Source organism: Argopecten irradians, chromosome 4 (genome assembly GCF_041381155.1).
Source record: "Argopecten irradians isolate NY chromosome 4, Ai_NY, whole genome shotgun sequence".
Classification (NCBI taxonomy): Eukaryota; Metazoa; Mollusca; class Bivalvia; order Pectinida; family Pectinidae; genus Argopecten; species Argopecten irradians.
Window position 1 is genome coordinate 27,685,634 of NC_091137.1, and position 17,303 is coordinate 27,702,936.

General features: G+C 34.8%; 1 protein-coding gene across 2 annotated transcripts in view; it reads left to right on the top strand.

Moving 5' to 3' along the window:
- Positions 1–2,766: 2,766 nt before the first annotated feature.
- The window catches only part of LOC138321154 (uncharacterized), a 42,884-nt gene continuing 28,347 nt past the window's right edge, over positions 2,767–17,303 (top strand). Inside the window, exons 1-15 of one of the 2 annotated variants that reach the window (XM_069264610.1) lie at positions 2,767–3,055; positions 7,541–7,624; positions 8,045–8,204; positions 8,630–8,805; positions 9,173–9,306; positions 9,870–10,005; positions 10,713–10,839; positions 11,816–11,922; positions 12,210–12,340; positions 12,953–13,071; positions 13,741–13,871; positions 14,482–14,634; positions 15,748–15,872; positions 16,487–16,624; positions 16,984–17,199. In XM_069264610.1, the coding sequence (XP_069120711.1) occupies positions 2,791–3,055; positions 7,541–7,624; positions 8,045–8,204; positions 8,630–8,805; positions 9,173–9,306; positions 9,870–10,005; positions 10,713–10,839; positions 11,816–11,922; positions 12,210–12,340; positions 12,953–13,071; positions 13,741–13,871; positions 14,482–14,634; positions 15,748–15,872; positions 16,487–16,624; positions 16,984–17,199 (2,202 nt within the window). In that variant the 5' untranslated portion in view covers positions 2,767–2,790. Of the gene's footprint in view, positions 3,056–7,540; positions 7,625–8,044; positions 8,205–8,629; positions 8,806–9,172; positions 9,307–9,869; positions 10,006–10,712; positions 10,840–11,815; positions 11,923–12,209; positions 12,341–12,952; positions 13,072–13,101; positions 13,205–13,740; positions 13,872–14,481; positions 14,635–15,747; positions 15,873–16,486; positions 16,625–16,983; positions 17,200–17,303 lie in introns of those variants that run through there. The other variant, XM_069264611.1, reaches the window with a different exon arrangement.

Sequence of the window (17,303 nt, forward strand, 5' to 3'; positions counted from 1 at the left end):
CCATTGCAAGACAACTTTTTCGGGATGTAATATATTTTTCTGTCGTCATTTCGTCATCGTCTTTCAATTGTCATCCTGTGCATCTTCCCGACATTTAAAGACGGTTAATGGACAGTGGATAGTTATTTTGTCAGTTGTCATTTTGGTGTAATTTGCATGGTGTTTTGCACTGTAAACATTACACACATGTTTAGTTCACGGAGTTGTCGACGTCCTTGAATGTCGCTGGTGCGATGTAAAACAAAATCAACCCATCATGTGAACTTGACAGTATACCTGTATTCAGTATTAATGCTCTCTAGTGGTTGTGTAACTGGCATTTTACACATAGTTCAACATATCCAAGCAGAATATTTGAACGAATTGTGCACGTTATGTTCACGAATCGATACACCTACCAAGAGCACAAATCTTTTAGAACTCTCTGATATAAAATACACACCAGTTACAATCAGCAATAACTATCAAAACAAATAACGAATATGGTTCTACAGCCTTCATTTAGTTTACGTAAAGTTAAAAGACATGTATCCTTTTATGTCGCGCGCTTCTGAGGCCAAAATGTTTTGATTTAAAATCTATAACAATATCAGAAAAAATGATATATTTGAATGTTTTTCAACGGCTAATTACACTGTATTAAACGATGCTGATAAAATATTTTTATTTGAATCTTCAATATAAATCTTCGAGATAGAAGAATCAATAAAATAAGAGGCGAGATATAGAAGAATATTTTATAGGAAGATTTATAGAAAGGTACAAATGTAGGTTTGCATTACTCACTGTAATAGGAATAACATTGCAATGGGAATAGGAATGTAAGGATAAGAATACAATGAAAATATGTATTTCGTTCACATATTTCGAGTGTAGATAAATGGATATTCAATATGATATGTTCAAGGTAGATGTTCTTATTGACAAAATAATTATTTTCTATTATATATTCTAAACATAACCTGTAAATAACATTTCTTTATTCAAATACTATTTCTTATTCATGGATAATGAAACAATTTGATTTTATAAATAGTTGACACGAGCAAACTTGTTATAGATCCCCTTAGTGTCTGAGAAATATACATTTTCACGGATGTTAACATTTATGACTACGCCGTACCGACACGTACTTATATCGAATCAAGAAAATATTTCCAAGAAAAACCACGAGACCTGCTAACAAGACAAGATGGATGATATATTGCCGCTCGCAATGTTAACGTAATTGAAATAAGCCGTGTGGTGACGTTCTGTTATTTCACAGTCACACTACGCTTAACAAGTGTTTTCGCTTAGTAAACGAGTGAATTCCCGGTGATATACACATTCTCTGTTTCGACAGCATTACCTTTATAAATACATTAGATATGGAGGTTACCTTCATACCATAACGTACAAATGTAATAGCAATTTTCATAGGTTCAAAATGTTGTTGGCTGGTTGAATAGACTTTGGCTTAGATAGCAACATGCAGACACACCCAGATACCATGATATGGAAATTTGTATGCAATGAAGTGCATGTTTTAATGTCTGTACGTTTCGGGAGGCTGTGGTATATTCGTGTTATGTCTCATTGTTATTGTGTTACTACTACCCTCTTTAGAGCACCATTTCAATGGAGTACGCATGGACAACAGCAAAACCGACCCTGTCACATTATTCTGATAGCGGACAAAACATTTATCCCAATTCCAATGTGGGAATGAAAACAATGGTTTTCTATAGTTTGCTATTTTCATTTCCCGTGTAACCATCATTATTTTGGAACTCGCCGATGCTATAGTAATTAAGTATTAAATGGTTCAGCTCTCTGCCACAAATCCAATTTGCTTACGTCCTAGTAAACTATTAATTAAGCCTATTTATAGTAACGGTTTGTTTACAGGCGAATCTCTTTTCCATTATAATTTTATTTTCTAAGCTAGATAAATATAAACTTTTTTATTATTTTACATCGATTGCGAAACAATTAAGTTATACAACTTATACAAATCACTTTCGATGGCCCGGATGAAAGCGCGCGAAGGGTCTTAGAGTGGGAGGAAAGCGGAGTGCCTGGAGAAAACCCACGTGATCGGGAAGGTGACCCCTGACCTTTTCACGTCCATGCCGGGGATCTAACTACAGCCGACTAGGTGTAAGATACAGTAACAACAACAGAGTTCCTCGTAATGAATCGACAATAATATTTGTTTCATATCATCGAACAATATCTAAAAACTACATACATTTCACATACACAATATTTCAGAAATAGCGGGAAAATAAGACATCGTAAAATTTTTAAAGGTTTGATTGTCTACTTGGTCGACAATGTTACAATTTTCAATATTGTCTTAAAAAGTACATTTGTGCAATAATCATAACTACCAATAAAGTTGAGGATGAAACGCATCTGCTATACATTACATGGAAAATTTTATAAAATAGTTAAAAATACCAAATCCCACCGCAGTGCTATCCCTAATAATTGATTATTTTCTTCTTGTGAATATTCAGTAAGACTGTGAATTATGATAATTTTATTGTTTTATGTTTTCCACATACTAACAATAGTAAACAGAAGTCACTGATGCGTGGATAACACATTGACAATCACGCAGATTCATGGTTGTAAAAAGCTACACATTTTGAGGTCATACATCACTTGTATTCACCTGACCGCGACCAGACAGGTAAATGTGAAATGTAAATTTATTTTTATCTAATACGCACTGAATTGTTTTATCTAATCGCTACAATATATACCTGTATAGTAAATAATGAAGTAGATATCCATGTACTTATGGTTTACCTGTACGGAAATGTGGGACGAGGATCTCGCACGGATACAGAAATGACAATATATGGACTTACTAAAACTAGAATGGATGTGTTTAAGAAGTTTCTGTGTTTAATTATAATACTGACATGTATTACTCCAGACATTGAGTGCATTGCTGAGTATAAGTCCTGTCGGGATGTAGCTACATCGCTGGGAAGTAACGCCACGGATGGGGATTATGTACTCTACCTTACTAAGACGTTAGGTGTTTCTATATACTGCTCAGGTAAGTCTGTTATCGTCACACGTCTTTCCAATTAAATTAAAACAATCCTATACATTTTAATTTAGGGTAATTACATGACCCACATTCTGTTGTAAAATGCATATCTAACTCCTGTGTTAAAATAGTGTTAAATTAGGTCATCGTTGTCTCGATACTTATCTGGATAAAAAATATGGATAAAACATAGTAGATTCATTTCATATAATACACATAAGTGTTAATCCAGAACGTAATTAAATATCATATATATTTATAATAAATCCTGCAGCAAAATAACACATAATACCATACAAATGAAATAACTTCACTAACGCGAAAATTAATTTCATGCCAGAACGATCACCAACATACAGTTATTATATTGTTGGCCGTGACTGGACACGTGTTTCGTGTTAGCATGGACACATTTGTATATCTTTACCATAGGTTCACTGAGCTGTTGACGGATAATGCCTTGTTCGTAGTGGTTTTTATTTCATAAATGGAACATTATGCAATTTAAAACAAAAACACCCAAGTGGCAGAGTAATGAATAGGCATATGTCTACTAGAGCATCGCCTAACTAGGTCTGTACCTGATACACATCACAATGCCAGTGACTGACCAGAGAGATTAAGCAACCTCTAGCATGGCGAGCATTTATAAGTTGTGTAGCAAATCTATGACAATATATATACCTTCTGTCCTCTCTAGACTTGGCTTACCAACGAGATAGAGACAATAGCAGATAATAATAAGGTTAAAGAAATCCTGTATGACTACACGAATGCCCATTTAACCAAACCAAACTTCGATATTTTAGTGCATACTTAATGATGCTCCACCGCTAACGAATGATATTTTTCTTTATCGAAAACAGTAGCAGACGAATAAGTATTTTTATTGAGTTGCAAGTCTTACTTACTTTACACCATTACCACCATGGAAAAGTTTGAGCTTCTAATTTTACCTTACGATAGAAATATCAAAAATAATAAGTTGCATCACATTCCGTGACACTAAGTCCTATATGGAATGAAGTACTGATTGCATATGTACCAAAAGCAAAATAAAGTATTTCATATTATTTTTTGTGTTAACTAGACATCTATATACACGATTAAACACCAATTATTGTTCGAATGATGAGTATTGTTTATGCTCTGTCGGCGGTGGAGCATCTTTAATTTTGCGATTTACCAAAATACTTCTTTCGCGTCGGAGTTAATTTCGCGATGTATTTAGAGTTTATTTTATCACAAAACGTTACGCGAGGTAGAAACTTACTTTCGCGTACTAAGAGAAGATTTTATAAAGAAATAAGTTAAACATTCCAAAAGAGCAAGCGTCTTCTGCTTCATTAATTACCCGGCCGTACAAGTCTTGTTGAAATTAAGGTCATATTGCAATTTCAGGCATACTCGTACCATTATACCATTTTCTGCGATATTTAAGTGGATCTCATATAAATAATATGGGGCCGCGGTGGCCGAGTGGTTAAGATGTCCCGACATATTACCACAAGCCCTCCACCTCTGGGATGCGGGTTCGAATCCCATGTGGGGCAGTTGCCAGGTACTGACCGCTGGTCGGTGGTTTTTCTCCGGGTACTCCGGCTTTCCTCCACCAACAAACCTGGCACGTCCTTACATGACCCTGGCTGTTAATAGGACGTAAAAATAAATAAACCAAAAGGATCAGAAATCGTCGCCATACTCTTCATTAAACCATAAGTCATCGGATATCTTAACCTGACACATTGAAGAAACTTTAATTTTCACTCTGGGTATTGTCACTATGAAATTCTACGAGTCTACAAAACGTATTATACAATGCATGGTAATGGAAAACGAGAGTTTAGTTAAAGCGAGATATAATGTGTGATTAACCGACTGATACACTCACTTATACTGTAAAGTGCCGAGGCAGGGGCTCTAACCTGCCGAGCGGTCACCGTCACTCATCCACACAACCACACAAGCTGGCTAATGGACTATACGGCTGAAATGCCCATATCCATGTATCTACACAATAAATAGCGAAAAAGTTGCCAAGTGAATATCATGCATGACCAAAACCAGATTAAAAAAGTAATATCTTTGTCTACAAATGTTATGTTACAATTGTGTTAATCATTTAATAATAGAATGTCATACATTTTTATGTGCTTTACATGAAAACAACATAACCGTTATGAAACATTTACACAATGGTTTAATCTCTATCTATACTTACGTTTGACCCTTGATTGTACATATTTATATATGTTATCATCAAATGTCTGTGTGTACAGATATGGAGCAAGATACGTGTATGCACCATTTAAGGTGGAGAACTCCCGTACTATTGACAATATAAACTTTGACCGCGACTGTAACAAGTCTTTGTTTACGCATTTGGCGTTTTGGTATCAAAGTTATATAAATAATGAAATAGTAATCCACACTCTTAGATGCTAAATTTACTATGTCTGATGATATCGGTTAACAGGTTCACGTATCTATACCATAGAATGAACGTCAACAGTGGTGAAATATGCAATATTGATGATGATGGATACGCATACTATCTGATGCAAGGGAATATGGATATTTTTTATTGCAAATGATCGAGCGGAAAGAAAAATCATGACTTAAACTATTCACATTTCATAAGATACATATACTGTATTGCTATGTATTGTTAATGATAATGTTATAAATCAATCTAGCATAACTCATTTCGGAACTGTTTTTAGTTTTATTGTAATTAATGTTACTTTACAATTAATAAGATAATTAAATTTGTCCACACGTTAACATATTAGACCTTTGATTTACAGAGGTTACATAGCCTCAGACGTATTATCAGATGTGATGAATAACCTATCGTATTAATAATTAATTCGACATACTGTACGTGTGTGCGATCTGTCTTGTAATTAAATAAATATAATTCGCGTCGTTTATCTTTTTCATATGATTAATGTATTTTTTTCCGAATAATAGCACGCATAGGTATATACAGGGAAGGTATCCCAATACACTTTGTTTGGTCTAATGTCGTTTATCTACCGTGATATCTGACAATGTAAATAAAACAAAATAGATAGACTAAAAATAAACCTCTATATACAACAAAAAATGCATTTTCACATGCCGGATTCATCTAATGCATGGCGAGCTATATTAGTGTAAAACATATGTGCAATGTTTACAGAATATTATCATCCTCTTTAAATTTATTATTATGAATAATATGCTTTTGTAAGGTTATTGCATGACGTAACAAGTTTTTTAAGATGCTGTGCACACAGTTACCGCGTCACTAAATATCAATGATCCGTTATTTATGGGTTTTTTAATGTTGACATAATTGTTGAAAAAAGGGCTGGTTTTTTCCTTTATATAAGACCTTAAGACGCATGTTGTTTTTGATATCAACAAACAAGATGTCATTTATTTCTTTTGCCTTAGCGCCATGCATTTCAACGTTGTGGTTATTTTTATTTATTTAGTTTTTTTAATCTATAAGATCTTTAAATTTCATAAACGAATATTTTCTTCCTATAACAACCCCCATTGTGTTAGGATTGCTTTCCTCGTCACGTAACTTAATGTCATAACAGGACATATATTTATGTTTGATGCTCGTAATTGTTTGCGTTTTCTACATATATATACGTTAGTAAACGATTATTTCATGCCATATATAATACAAATAATGAGGTAAAGGTTTCAATTGAATAGTATATATTTAAACAACAGAAATAGGAAAAACTATCAATAACAGCTATATCTTAAACATTTATTTCTGTTTGACTTTTTTCTGAATGAATTGTAATTTATACATCTAATGACCATATACCAGACCAGTTGAAATAAATATCAACAGATGGTTGGTTTATGATGCACTGTAGTGCAGGCAGTTCTTTCCCTTGACCAGAACCAATGAGAATTTGTAATGGTGTATTTGGATCATTACTTGTGTTAAGCCCGTTTACTGTGTTTTCTGGGACGGATAAGAGATGGATCCTCATATCGTAAAGTCAGACACATAATTCAAATTACACACTGATATTTTTGTCCTATTTGACATACCGGTATTAAATTGGTGTCTTAATGGCATGTACCACTGATTATAAGATCTCTTACTTATGATGACAGTGAAATTAATTTCGTCACCATAAGCAGAATAAGCAGAAATACAGAATTAAATGAAATTTGCCGTTTGAGAAAACGTTTTGTTGTCATAACAATAAACAGAAATTATCCGCTAGCATGACATATAATTATTTGATACTGCATTAATTCTGTCAACAGTTTTACTATTTTCCTTCTATATAATGCATACAATAATTCAGTATACTTGAACAATTTTTCAATTTTTTATAAACGATGAATTCAATTAATAGATTGGTTACAGTTATTCGTCATACAGTTTTAAAGAAGTTTTTCTTATTCGTTTTTAATTATTTCAGTGATTTTTTTAAATAGATATTATTAATAAACCAATTGATATTTCAGGTTTTTCAAATGGTAACCCAAGAGAATACCTAACGTTACAAGCTGGTAGATTAAATAATTTTGCAACTGTATATCCAAATATTGGTAAGTTGAAATCAAACTGACAATTTTATTATCAACATCTGAATACCTGATACATGTAACCAATAATTTTTAGTGTTTTTTATCCAGTGGTTTAATTTTCGATATTTCAGGGAAAAGTGAAAAAAAATCGGTGAAACAGTGGATACTTGTACCGTAGTTGAAAACTTCACATTCTCTCAGATTTAATCAAAATTTGATTTTGAGGTCAATTATGAAAATAAAAGAAGATGAAGTAGATAATAGTTGTCTTTTTAGATAAAGATTATAGTGAAAATGGTGCGTCCATAACTTCAAAAGTTTGTCGTAGTTTCCTATACTAGTGGGTATGTTTTCCTCTTTTTTGTGTAACATACAATTTATCTATGATATATGTGTTAAGAGAGTTGTATGTTTACTACATTGCTATGTATATATAATTAGGAACACAGAACACATCCTCGTGCCGTGACACTGACCCTGTCCAGCCTTACCGACTCGGTGGTCGTACAGAGTTTAACAAGATCCGTCTCGATCTAGTCACCCTCCATGTACTGACCAATGACTTCAGCTTCAGCGTACAGTCAGGGAGAAGTTCTGTCAGGTAGGTATTATCTATGAATATCTTTGAGTTCACTTGCTTTTTTATCATTTTGGTTAAATTGTCTGATCGCTTTCTGGAAAAGTACGTGTACATGTAGTTTTTGTTGAAATTATACTTTTGTTTCATTGATCAATTGATCGGTATTCCATTAAGGATTTAAGAGGCCCCAATCCACGCCAAAATCTATCAAAAAATATTGCAAAATGTTGATCAGTTTAATGAAGTTATTTGCGTTTTTTTTGTGTTTTTTTTTTTTTTTTTTTTTTTTGTTATAGCTGTGGAAACCGCAGAAAATCCAATGCGTTAAATTTTATCTAAACCCAAACTGACGATCACGAAAAAACACTAAATGAAAAAAACATGAAAAAAAACAACACTAAAATGTATGAAAACCCACTAAAATGTATGTTATCCTTATTTATTAGATACGGATATGCTGGTGACAAGTTCAGTGCTTTCCCAAGCTGTTCCCCCCGCGGGACCTTTAAAATCGACCTTACAGGAACGCCATTTACCATTGCCGACAATATGCAATGGACGTGGCAAGGTAACTTCACCGGAGGAAGTACTGTAAAAGGAATGGCACAGGTAACTAACCACAGTAAGTATCATTTTCGAAAATAAAGGTTTTTATGAAATATATACATAGAAGGGGAAAGTAAAGAGATAATCATGGATCGTTGTTCAGGCATTTCATCGGCTTGTTTTCTTCTTGTGATCGAAGCTATGACTATTCGGTTTTAATAGTAGTGTTCAATTGTAAAGATGGGACAAATTAACATATACTAATATTTTCATCGATTAGCTGTTAAAACTATTTAATGATTGAAGATGACAGGACATAATGTAAAATATAGCAATAAATTGGTCACATTGCAAAAACAAAAAGCAACTGTCTTTTTTATAAAACCTTCCAATAAGTAAGTATTGTCCTCAATAGTAATGTCCAATATTGTTTTGTTGTCAAGGTTACGTGGGCTGTTTTAATGACGCGGGTGATCGACTACTGGGAGGACATTTTGAAGATAACCAGCAACATATGACCACAGAACTCTGTATACAGCGCTGTAAGACGCTTGGATTCTGGTTTGCTGGCTTGCAAGTAAGATAATTGAAATTTGTAATATTACAATGAAAAAGAGAGATTGCGTTGAAAATGTGTAATCAACTAATATCTCCCAGAGTCCATTGTGGCCTCCCGATTTCAATATTTTGACTTCGGGGACCGCAATGAACCCTGGGAGAGATTACAACCTCTGCCCGATTGGCCGCAGCATTTAGCAAAATTATTGTTCATATTTAGATAATTTGGTAGACATTTCCGGCAACTAAAATTGACACATTTTAATAAATTGGTGCTCTGGGAAGGCAGTCTGCTTGGATTACTAACGCCATGTTGTACTATATAATATATATCCTAATAATTTTCTTTTTGTCTTGCTTCATCACAAGAACATCACTGTGTATTCTTATTTTGGAATGGCTACAACTCAATATATGCTCTTAATATATGTCAATTGCGACACAAAAATTGAGTATATTGTAGTTTTCTTTTCGAATGTCTTTAAAGAAATGTAACTCTAAATGTAACTGCCCATAAAATAGAAATAAGAATATTGAAGATAGAAGCACCTGGTTTAATGTAAACCATGATTTTCCTTCAAGTTCCGGACTCAATGTTTTTGTGGTGACAGTCATGACCGCCATGCGAGGGCACCTGAGGCCGACTGCAATGCGCCATGTTCAGGAAACTCTAAGGAAATATGCGGTGGGACGTGGAGAGTGTCAGTGTATGGCACAGGCAAGTCTTAAAAATGATTCCCTCAAGCTTTTTTTTCTGAGACCTGTCTGTTTTGTTTTGAAATGAAGAGAAAATCATTTTCTAAATATATTTTGCATTCCCATATTCAATGAAAATTACAAAAATATTATATTTTGGGAACAAACTTGTTCATTGCGGTGTCTCGAATTTGTACTGGAAAACTTGACAACGATTTAATTTCCTCATGGTTCTACATTACTTTGTGACTGTAACCATTTCGCAGTGATTGATTTTCGCGATTTTCAATCGCCTTCGAATACACGAAATGAAGACAATTTAAAGAATCCTCTTCAGTATCAACATACTTCAATATTTACAATATCGATCGTGTATGCTCGATGTGTTTTCTAAAATACATCTCTGAGTAGGAGATATGTTTAAATAGTTTGTATCTAAAATGAGTTTGACATAACTCATCCTATTGAAAAACAGTTTGGGGTTTGTATACTCCAACGTATATACATATGTTTTGTCAACATTTATTAATGTAGTATTCAATTAAGAAAAGACGAAAGAAATAGACTTTACTCCTGAAATGCATACCCGCAGATATTAACTCTATATCGGTTTTAAAGGTTACATATCTACACACGTGAGTAAAAAACACAGTGTAGAAAGTGGAGAAAACGTTAATAAATAAATAAACAGTAAGTGTTATATACGATATTTGTAAATTGTTTGAAAAGGTGTGCGGCAGATCGTCGATGGTCGATGTGGAGGATTTCCCGGAGGATGTTTCCCAGCTCTCACCACTAATCCCACAGTGTCCGTACTAGCATTGCAAATAGCCCCTTCTCATCCCTGTCTACAACCGTAAGTATCGTGTGATATTATACCATGCTGTACTAGCATTACAAATAGCCCCTTTTCATCCCTGTCTACAGTCGTAAGTACCGTGTGATACTATACCATGCTAACATTACAAACCCGTAAAGTAATCTTCGGTGTACTAACATTACATATAGACAGCCCCTTCTCATCCCTGTCTACAGTCGTAAGTATCGTGTGATATTATACCATGCTGTACTAGCATTACAAATAGCCCCTTTTCATCCCTGTCTACAGTCGTAAGTACCGTGTGATACTATACCATGCTGTACTAGCATTACAGATAGCCCCTTTTCATCCCTGTCTACAGTCGTAAGTATTGTGTGATATTATACCATGCTGTACTAGCATTACAAATAGCCCCTTTTCATCCCTGTCTACAGTCGTAAGTACCGTGTGATACTATACCATGCTGTACTAACATTACAGATAGATAGCCCCTTCTCATCCCTGTCTATAGTCGTAAGTATCGTGTGATACTATACCATGCTGTACTAGCATTTCAATTTTGAGTTAAGAAACAAAACATTGTGATATATAGGAAGAGTGACATTAAATCCACCAATATCACATAACTGGAAAGATAATTTTTTAACACATATATCATGAAAAACAATAAGATAAAGCACATGCGTATAATAATATACTGAACCACGCTTTTTGACTCTCAATTTCAACGGAATTCACATGTTACAGGTATTTGGACTGTCTTTGTAGATACATTAAACTGCAAATGAATGCTACTTGGCTATGTAATCGACATTTGTTTGAATATCTAACTTTTCCCAGTAAGTTTTATAGATCCGATTAATGTTCATTAGCCCTCATGAACTGTTGCCTATCTGCATAATTTTAGTTACAAGGTAGTGAAACCTAGCTGGTGACATTCAACAGGCAATGGCGTTGCCTTTTTTAAATACAAACATATGTTGCGTTTAATTCTTGTGCTTCATCGTTACAGAATCTTGCCATGTAGAAATGAGGGGAAATGTATTGCCACAACGGCTTCGGGGTTTAAATGTTTGTGTTATCCCGGGTATACTGGTACGATTTGTGACATGCCAGACCGTAAGTATTAACTTTACACTATTTGTGTACATTTATATACTATTAGGTTTTTATAATGACATTGTTGAATATTATGGAAAAAAAACAAACAAAAAACATAACGTTTTTCAAAATGAAGACCTTAGCGTCCATCTTGCATTTTAGATAGACAAAACAATGCTTTAGAGTCTAATATAACATCACTTCTGGGTACTATCAGCCAAGTACCGATACTAAAGGAATATTACTCGAATGATTAGAGATTGGAAAAAACGAGTAAAATTGTTTGTTTGGATTACCTACCATAGAGGTTGTTACAACAAATGCGACATGTCCAGCCGGGATGGTTGCGGAGCGGTGTACGTGTAGCCAGACATGTTCTGGAGCAGCTTTCAAAGGGGACACATGTAAAACATTTAGAGCACCAGGACTAGTACAGGTACTCACCTTGTAAATGACACTTAATTAATAAGAATAGCGTCTATTATACAATCTATGAAATTATTTTTGACGAAAACTTTCGTCTTGACGTCCTTTCATTATGTCTATTTTTTTTTTATTAAAATTACAAATTATTATTGAAACGATGTCACTTTAAAAAAGATTTGAACAAAGGTATGTTAAGCAACAAATAGAAAAGACGATTTCATCACACATTCACTACATTGGTCAAAAACGGATTAATTTCAATACCATCTTTAGTGTTAAAGAAATGCAAATTGCGTTACAGGTGTGTCTATTAGTCACATGCCGATAAAATCTAGGAAAAACATAGTGTGTGTTGTGTGTGTGTGTCTGTGTGTCTGTCTGTGTGTGTCTGTGTGTCTGTGTGTCTTTCTGTCTGTCTGTGTCTGTGTGTCTGTCTGTCTGTCGTCCGTCCGTCCGTCCGTCCGTTCGGATGACTGGGTATCGGTTTCCAAACTAAAAAATACAATTGATGGGTCAGTTGTTGTGGAAACTTCAGAAAATTGTCAATGGATCAATTATGAAGGCTTACGTTTACTAAAAATACATTATCTTCCATCAAAGTTGTTTCTTGTGTTTGTTTCAGCCGTTGACGACTTGCAGACCAGGGGATGGCGATCACATTATCATGTTTAATGTAGAAGGATCAGGCATGGTCAAGTGTCCTCCGGGTTCTAACCTCACAGGATGTACTTTCAGAGACAGGTAAATACTACTGGTATGGTCAAGTGTCCTCCGGGTTCTAACCTCACATGATGTACCTTCAGAGATAGGTAAATACTGGTATGGTCAAGTGTCCTCCGGGTTCTAACCTCACAGGACGTACCTTCAGAGACAGGTAAGTACTGGCTTGGTCAAGTGTCCTCCGAATTTTTATGTTATTACGCCTTTCAGGTTGAGTTCATTTTTGCTTTCCTTGTTTATTTTGAGTCAAGGATCTCAAAGTTGGTTTACAATGGAAAAACAAATTAATAAATCAAAGATTTATTTCATTCAGGAAGACTGAGCTTGCTTTAGTTTTAATCCTAAGTGAAAGTATAATTCCAAAGGATAACTACACCTTTCGAAATACATACATAATTTAGAACATACTTTATGATGAGTTGGCTTTAACTAGTCTTCCTCAACCTTTACTTGAACTCATTTGGCATTGATATTGTCAGTGTGGTAGAGATTCGTCTATAAACTAATATCAAAAAGGTTTATTCTTGGCTTTATATTTTGAATGATGTTCTAATCATTGTAAGAAGTCAGAAATGATATCACTTGTGTAACACTTAAAAGAGTTTTTGTAGTATATGTAAGATAAAAACAATATTGATTAAAGAAAATATTTATACTTGAGACTGTTTTAGCCTTTGTTTGATCTTGTAGAGGATACTACCGCCCAGGAGGTAACATGTTTACGACAGATACTGGAGAAGCCACTCAGATCCGATACAACACCGGTACCTGTAGCTTATTACATGACTGTCCGTCGTGTACCCTTCAGGCCAGGTGTAAGAGTGAGTTTACTGATATTTTGGAAATCACTTATCTACAAATTAGAGGAGGCAGATATTTTGTCCCATCCGTCCTCCATTTCTGACGCCACGTTATCATTACCTGAGACCACTTGGCTGTTTACGTTATAGCGTTGCAGTAGATTTCTTGCCCAGCATTGGCATAGAAAATCGTTCCAAGTCATATTACCCTAGTGACCAATGCTAAAATGTGTGAATGGTGAAGTCACTAGTTATCAGACGGATTGTGTGATGAAATACTGCATACTAGGTCAAGAAAAAAGTAATATTTTTTTCAGATAAATTGGTGTTTATCATCTATAGTCTTGCTGTTGGTCTGGGCTTAGAGGTGTCACATGGTATCAAAATACGTATTTCATAATAAGTATAACTTAAATATAAGTTTAAACCTATTTTATGCCCCCACTAACCTTTTGGTACCTTGGTTGTTTACCATTATCAAGACGGGCGAATCAACTGCATAACTGAATGATTTATTCCTGATTTGGAATATATAAAGCACCTTTTAGGCAAAACCAATGCACTTGCCGGACTTTTTGCATTTTGTGTTTATATCAAGCAATACTTTTAATGAATGGAATCTAATTTTCAGAATATGACTGTGGATGTAAAAATGGAGGACATTGTCACATGGTCACCGGAGAATGTGTCTGCACGCAGGGCTACTATGGAGACAAGTGTGAAAATTTTGATTATTGCGGCTATTACGAAACTCACAACAATGTAACAGCTTGTGGGATTGGAGGTAAGAATGTACTAACTGAGCCACAGGGGTCTGCGGGTTAACCTATCCGATATTTCCTAGACTAGATCCCGACATTTTCGTCACTAGACCTAACATTCTGTTAGATACCAAATACTTACTGCAATTGACATCTTTATCTGGCTTTGGGCTATCAAAACTTAGTGTGTTCATTCATTAGTATCAGTAATAAAAATGTGTTGTTTCTTAGAATTAGTTTTTATATGTCTTATTTGTAACTCCTATAGCCATCGTTCTTCCTGTAATTAACACATAAATCGAATAATTTTTTTGACTTTTGTCATAGGAACTACATATCTAATATAGAAATGGTCCTTTGATTCGGCCTTTGTGGTGTTAAAACGCCTTGGTAGAATCTAAAATAATAAATTAACCCTGCCAAGGCGTTATAACACCTTATTGACATCAGCAAAGGTCCATAATTAATAGATATTACCCAGAATAAGATATGAGATAGTATGGTTTTAGTACTGCGTGCAGTACATGTAACTTTTGTTTGAAGAATTAACGTCATATTAACAGCTATGTTCATGTAAGGACGGCCTCCCAAGTATGCGATGTGTTGCGTGTATGTTGGGCGAAGTGGGTGTTTTGGGAGACTGCGGTATATTCATGTTGTGTCTTCTTGTATAGTGGAACTGTTGCCCTTTTTATAGTGCTATATCACTGAAGCATGCCACCGAAGACACCAAGCAACACACCCCACCCGGTCACATTATACTGACAACGGGCGAACCAGTCGTCCCACTCCCTATATGCTGAGCGCTAAGCAGGAGCAGAAACTACCACTTTCATAGACTTTGGTGTGTCTCGGCCAGGGGACAGAACCCAGAGCCTTTCTCACAGGGGCGAACACTCAACTCAAGGCCAAAAGTGAGGCAGTGCCAAGGAAGGCATTAGGAAAGATAAAGTCAGTTAGGAAAAAGAGAAAAGATAAGATCCTAAATTTAGTCGCCTTTTACGATCATGCAATAGAGCAGCAGGTACAATTCTAACGCCCTACCTGCAGGGCAGAGTACATGTAACATCGTTTACTTTACCGCAAAGTAATGATAACACATATCTGTAATATGAAATGTAACCTAATTTTGACAGGTGTATGTAGCGCTGTTCCTCAGGATGAAATCAAAGCTTTTGGTGGTGACAATGAAGGCGACACATGTATTTTTCCATTTCAATACGGCGGAAATTCGTATGGATCCTGTGTTCGAACGAATCGTGTAAGTCTACATTTAGTAAATCATTATCTGGAGATAGATTAGGCTTAGTCAGTTCCTGTTTAACAGACCTGGAAAGACAATGGTCATTGTCCACTATTATAAAATACACTTTCTAAAATTATCTTTTTGTTCTCATTGTAGAAATTATGTCTTTGTCCAATATTTATTGATTATTTAATATTTATATTTATTGCGACCTTTTATGATTTGTAAAGACAAAGCGATACAAACAACTCTTTAAAACGAATACGTACCAATCTATTAATTCAAAGCATCAGCTTTGAGTATTGAAGTTGATCAACTAATTTTATTTTTTAATAATAATTATTATATATAAAGCCTGATTGGTAGATTCTTTTTCTTTATACTATTAGGAAGATAAAATCCGGAAATGGCGCGAAAACCCAACGTTATCATTACGTCACAACAGAGACGTCGACGTCGCGTATTAATTTGGAAAACAATAATCCATTGGAAAATCAATGAAATCGTACGTTTAAACGTATTTTATCTATCACGTATTCTGAAATATTAGTTATAAACATTAATGTCACTATTTTTTTAAAACTTTTGTTAGAGTCTGTGATATATTACTCGTATTCTTTGTTCCCAAGGTGGGACCTCCATTTGCATGTGGAGCCAAGTTTGATGGTCAGAGAGACGGGTATGTAGATTTAGGTCTGTGGAGCCCTGGACCCCAGTATACTATTGCTGCCTGGGTGAGACCGGATGTAGCTGATACTACTAGGCGAGTAAGTTATTGATTTGGTTTTCTAAATAAGAAATAATAATAAAAAAAATAGAAAATGATCACAGTTTCTCATATCAGTAATTCTTATTATTAATACGCAAAATCTACCTTTACTATTCCATTTTCTTTTCGTTCCAGTTCTAAATCTCATCTCATAGCATCTCGTAGAAATGACATCTGAATTGCAAGCCATAAACATATACAAATAATAAATAAGTATACTCAATTGGTTTTCCTCATCAAAATGGATATTTGAAATCTAAAAATAATCATTTTAACATTTTTTTGTGATTTATGAACTATATATTTCGATGTTGTATAAATCCAATCCACTGCACTCAACTTGTTCCCTCCTTCAAGACTATTGTTGGCGGAGTTGGAGACTGTAACGACTTCGGGTTGTACCATTTCGAGAATTTTTGGGCGTATTATCGTGGACAAGGCGCCGATAGCCAGTGTACGCGAGGCCTATCATCCGTTGATCGTATACAGACCGGCAAGTGGTATCTCATAGCGTCCATCAAAAATAGCACTCACGTCACACTCTATGTTAACGGAAAACTGAAGTCGATTCTGGTAAGGTTTTTAACGTATGGATATAATATTAGAAACACAACACAATCGTATGTTATCTAACTGTATAGGCTTTTTATCGTGATATTTTGTATTTATAACAGGAA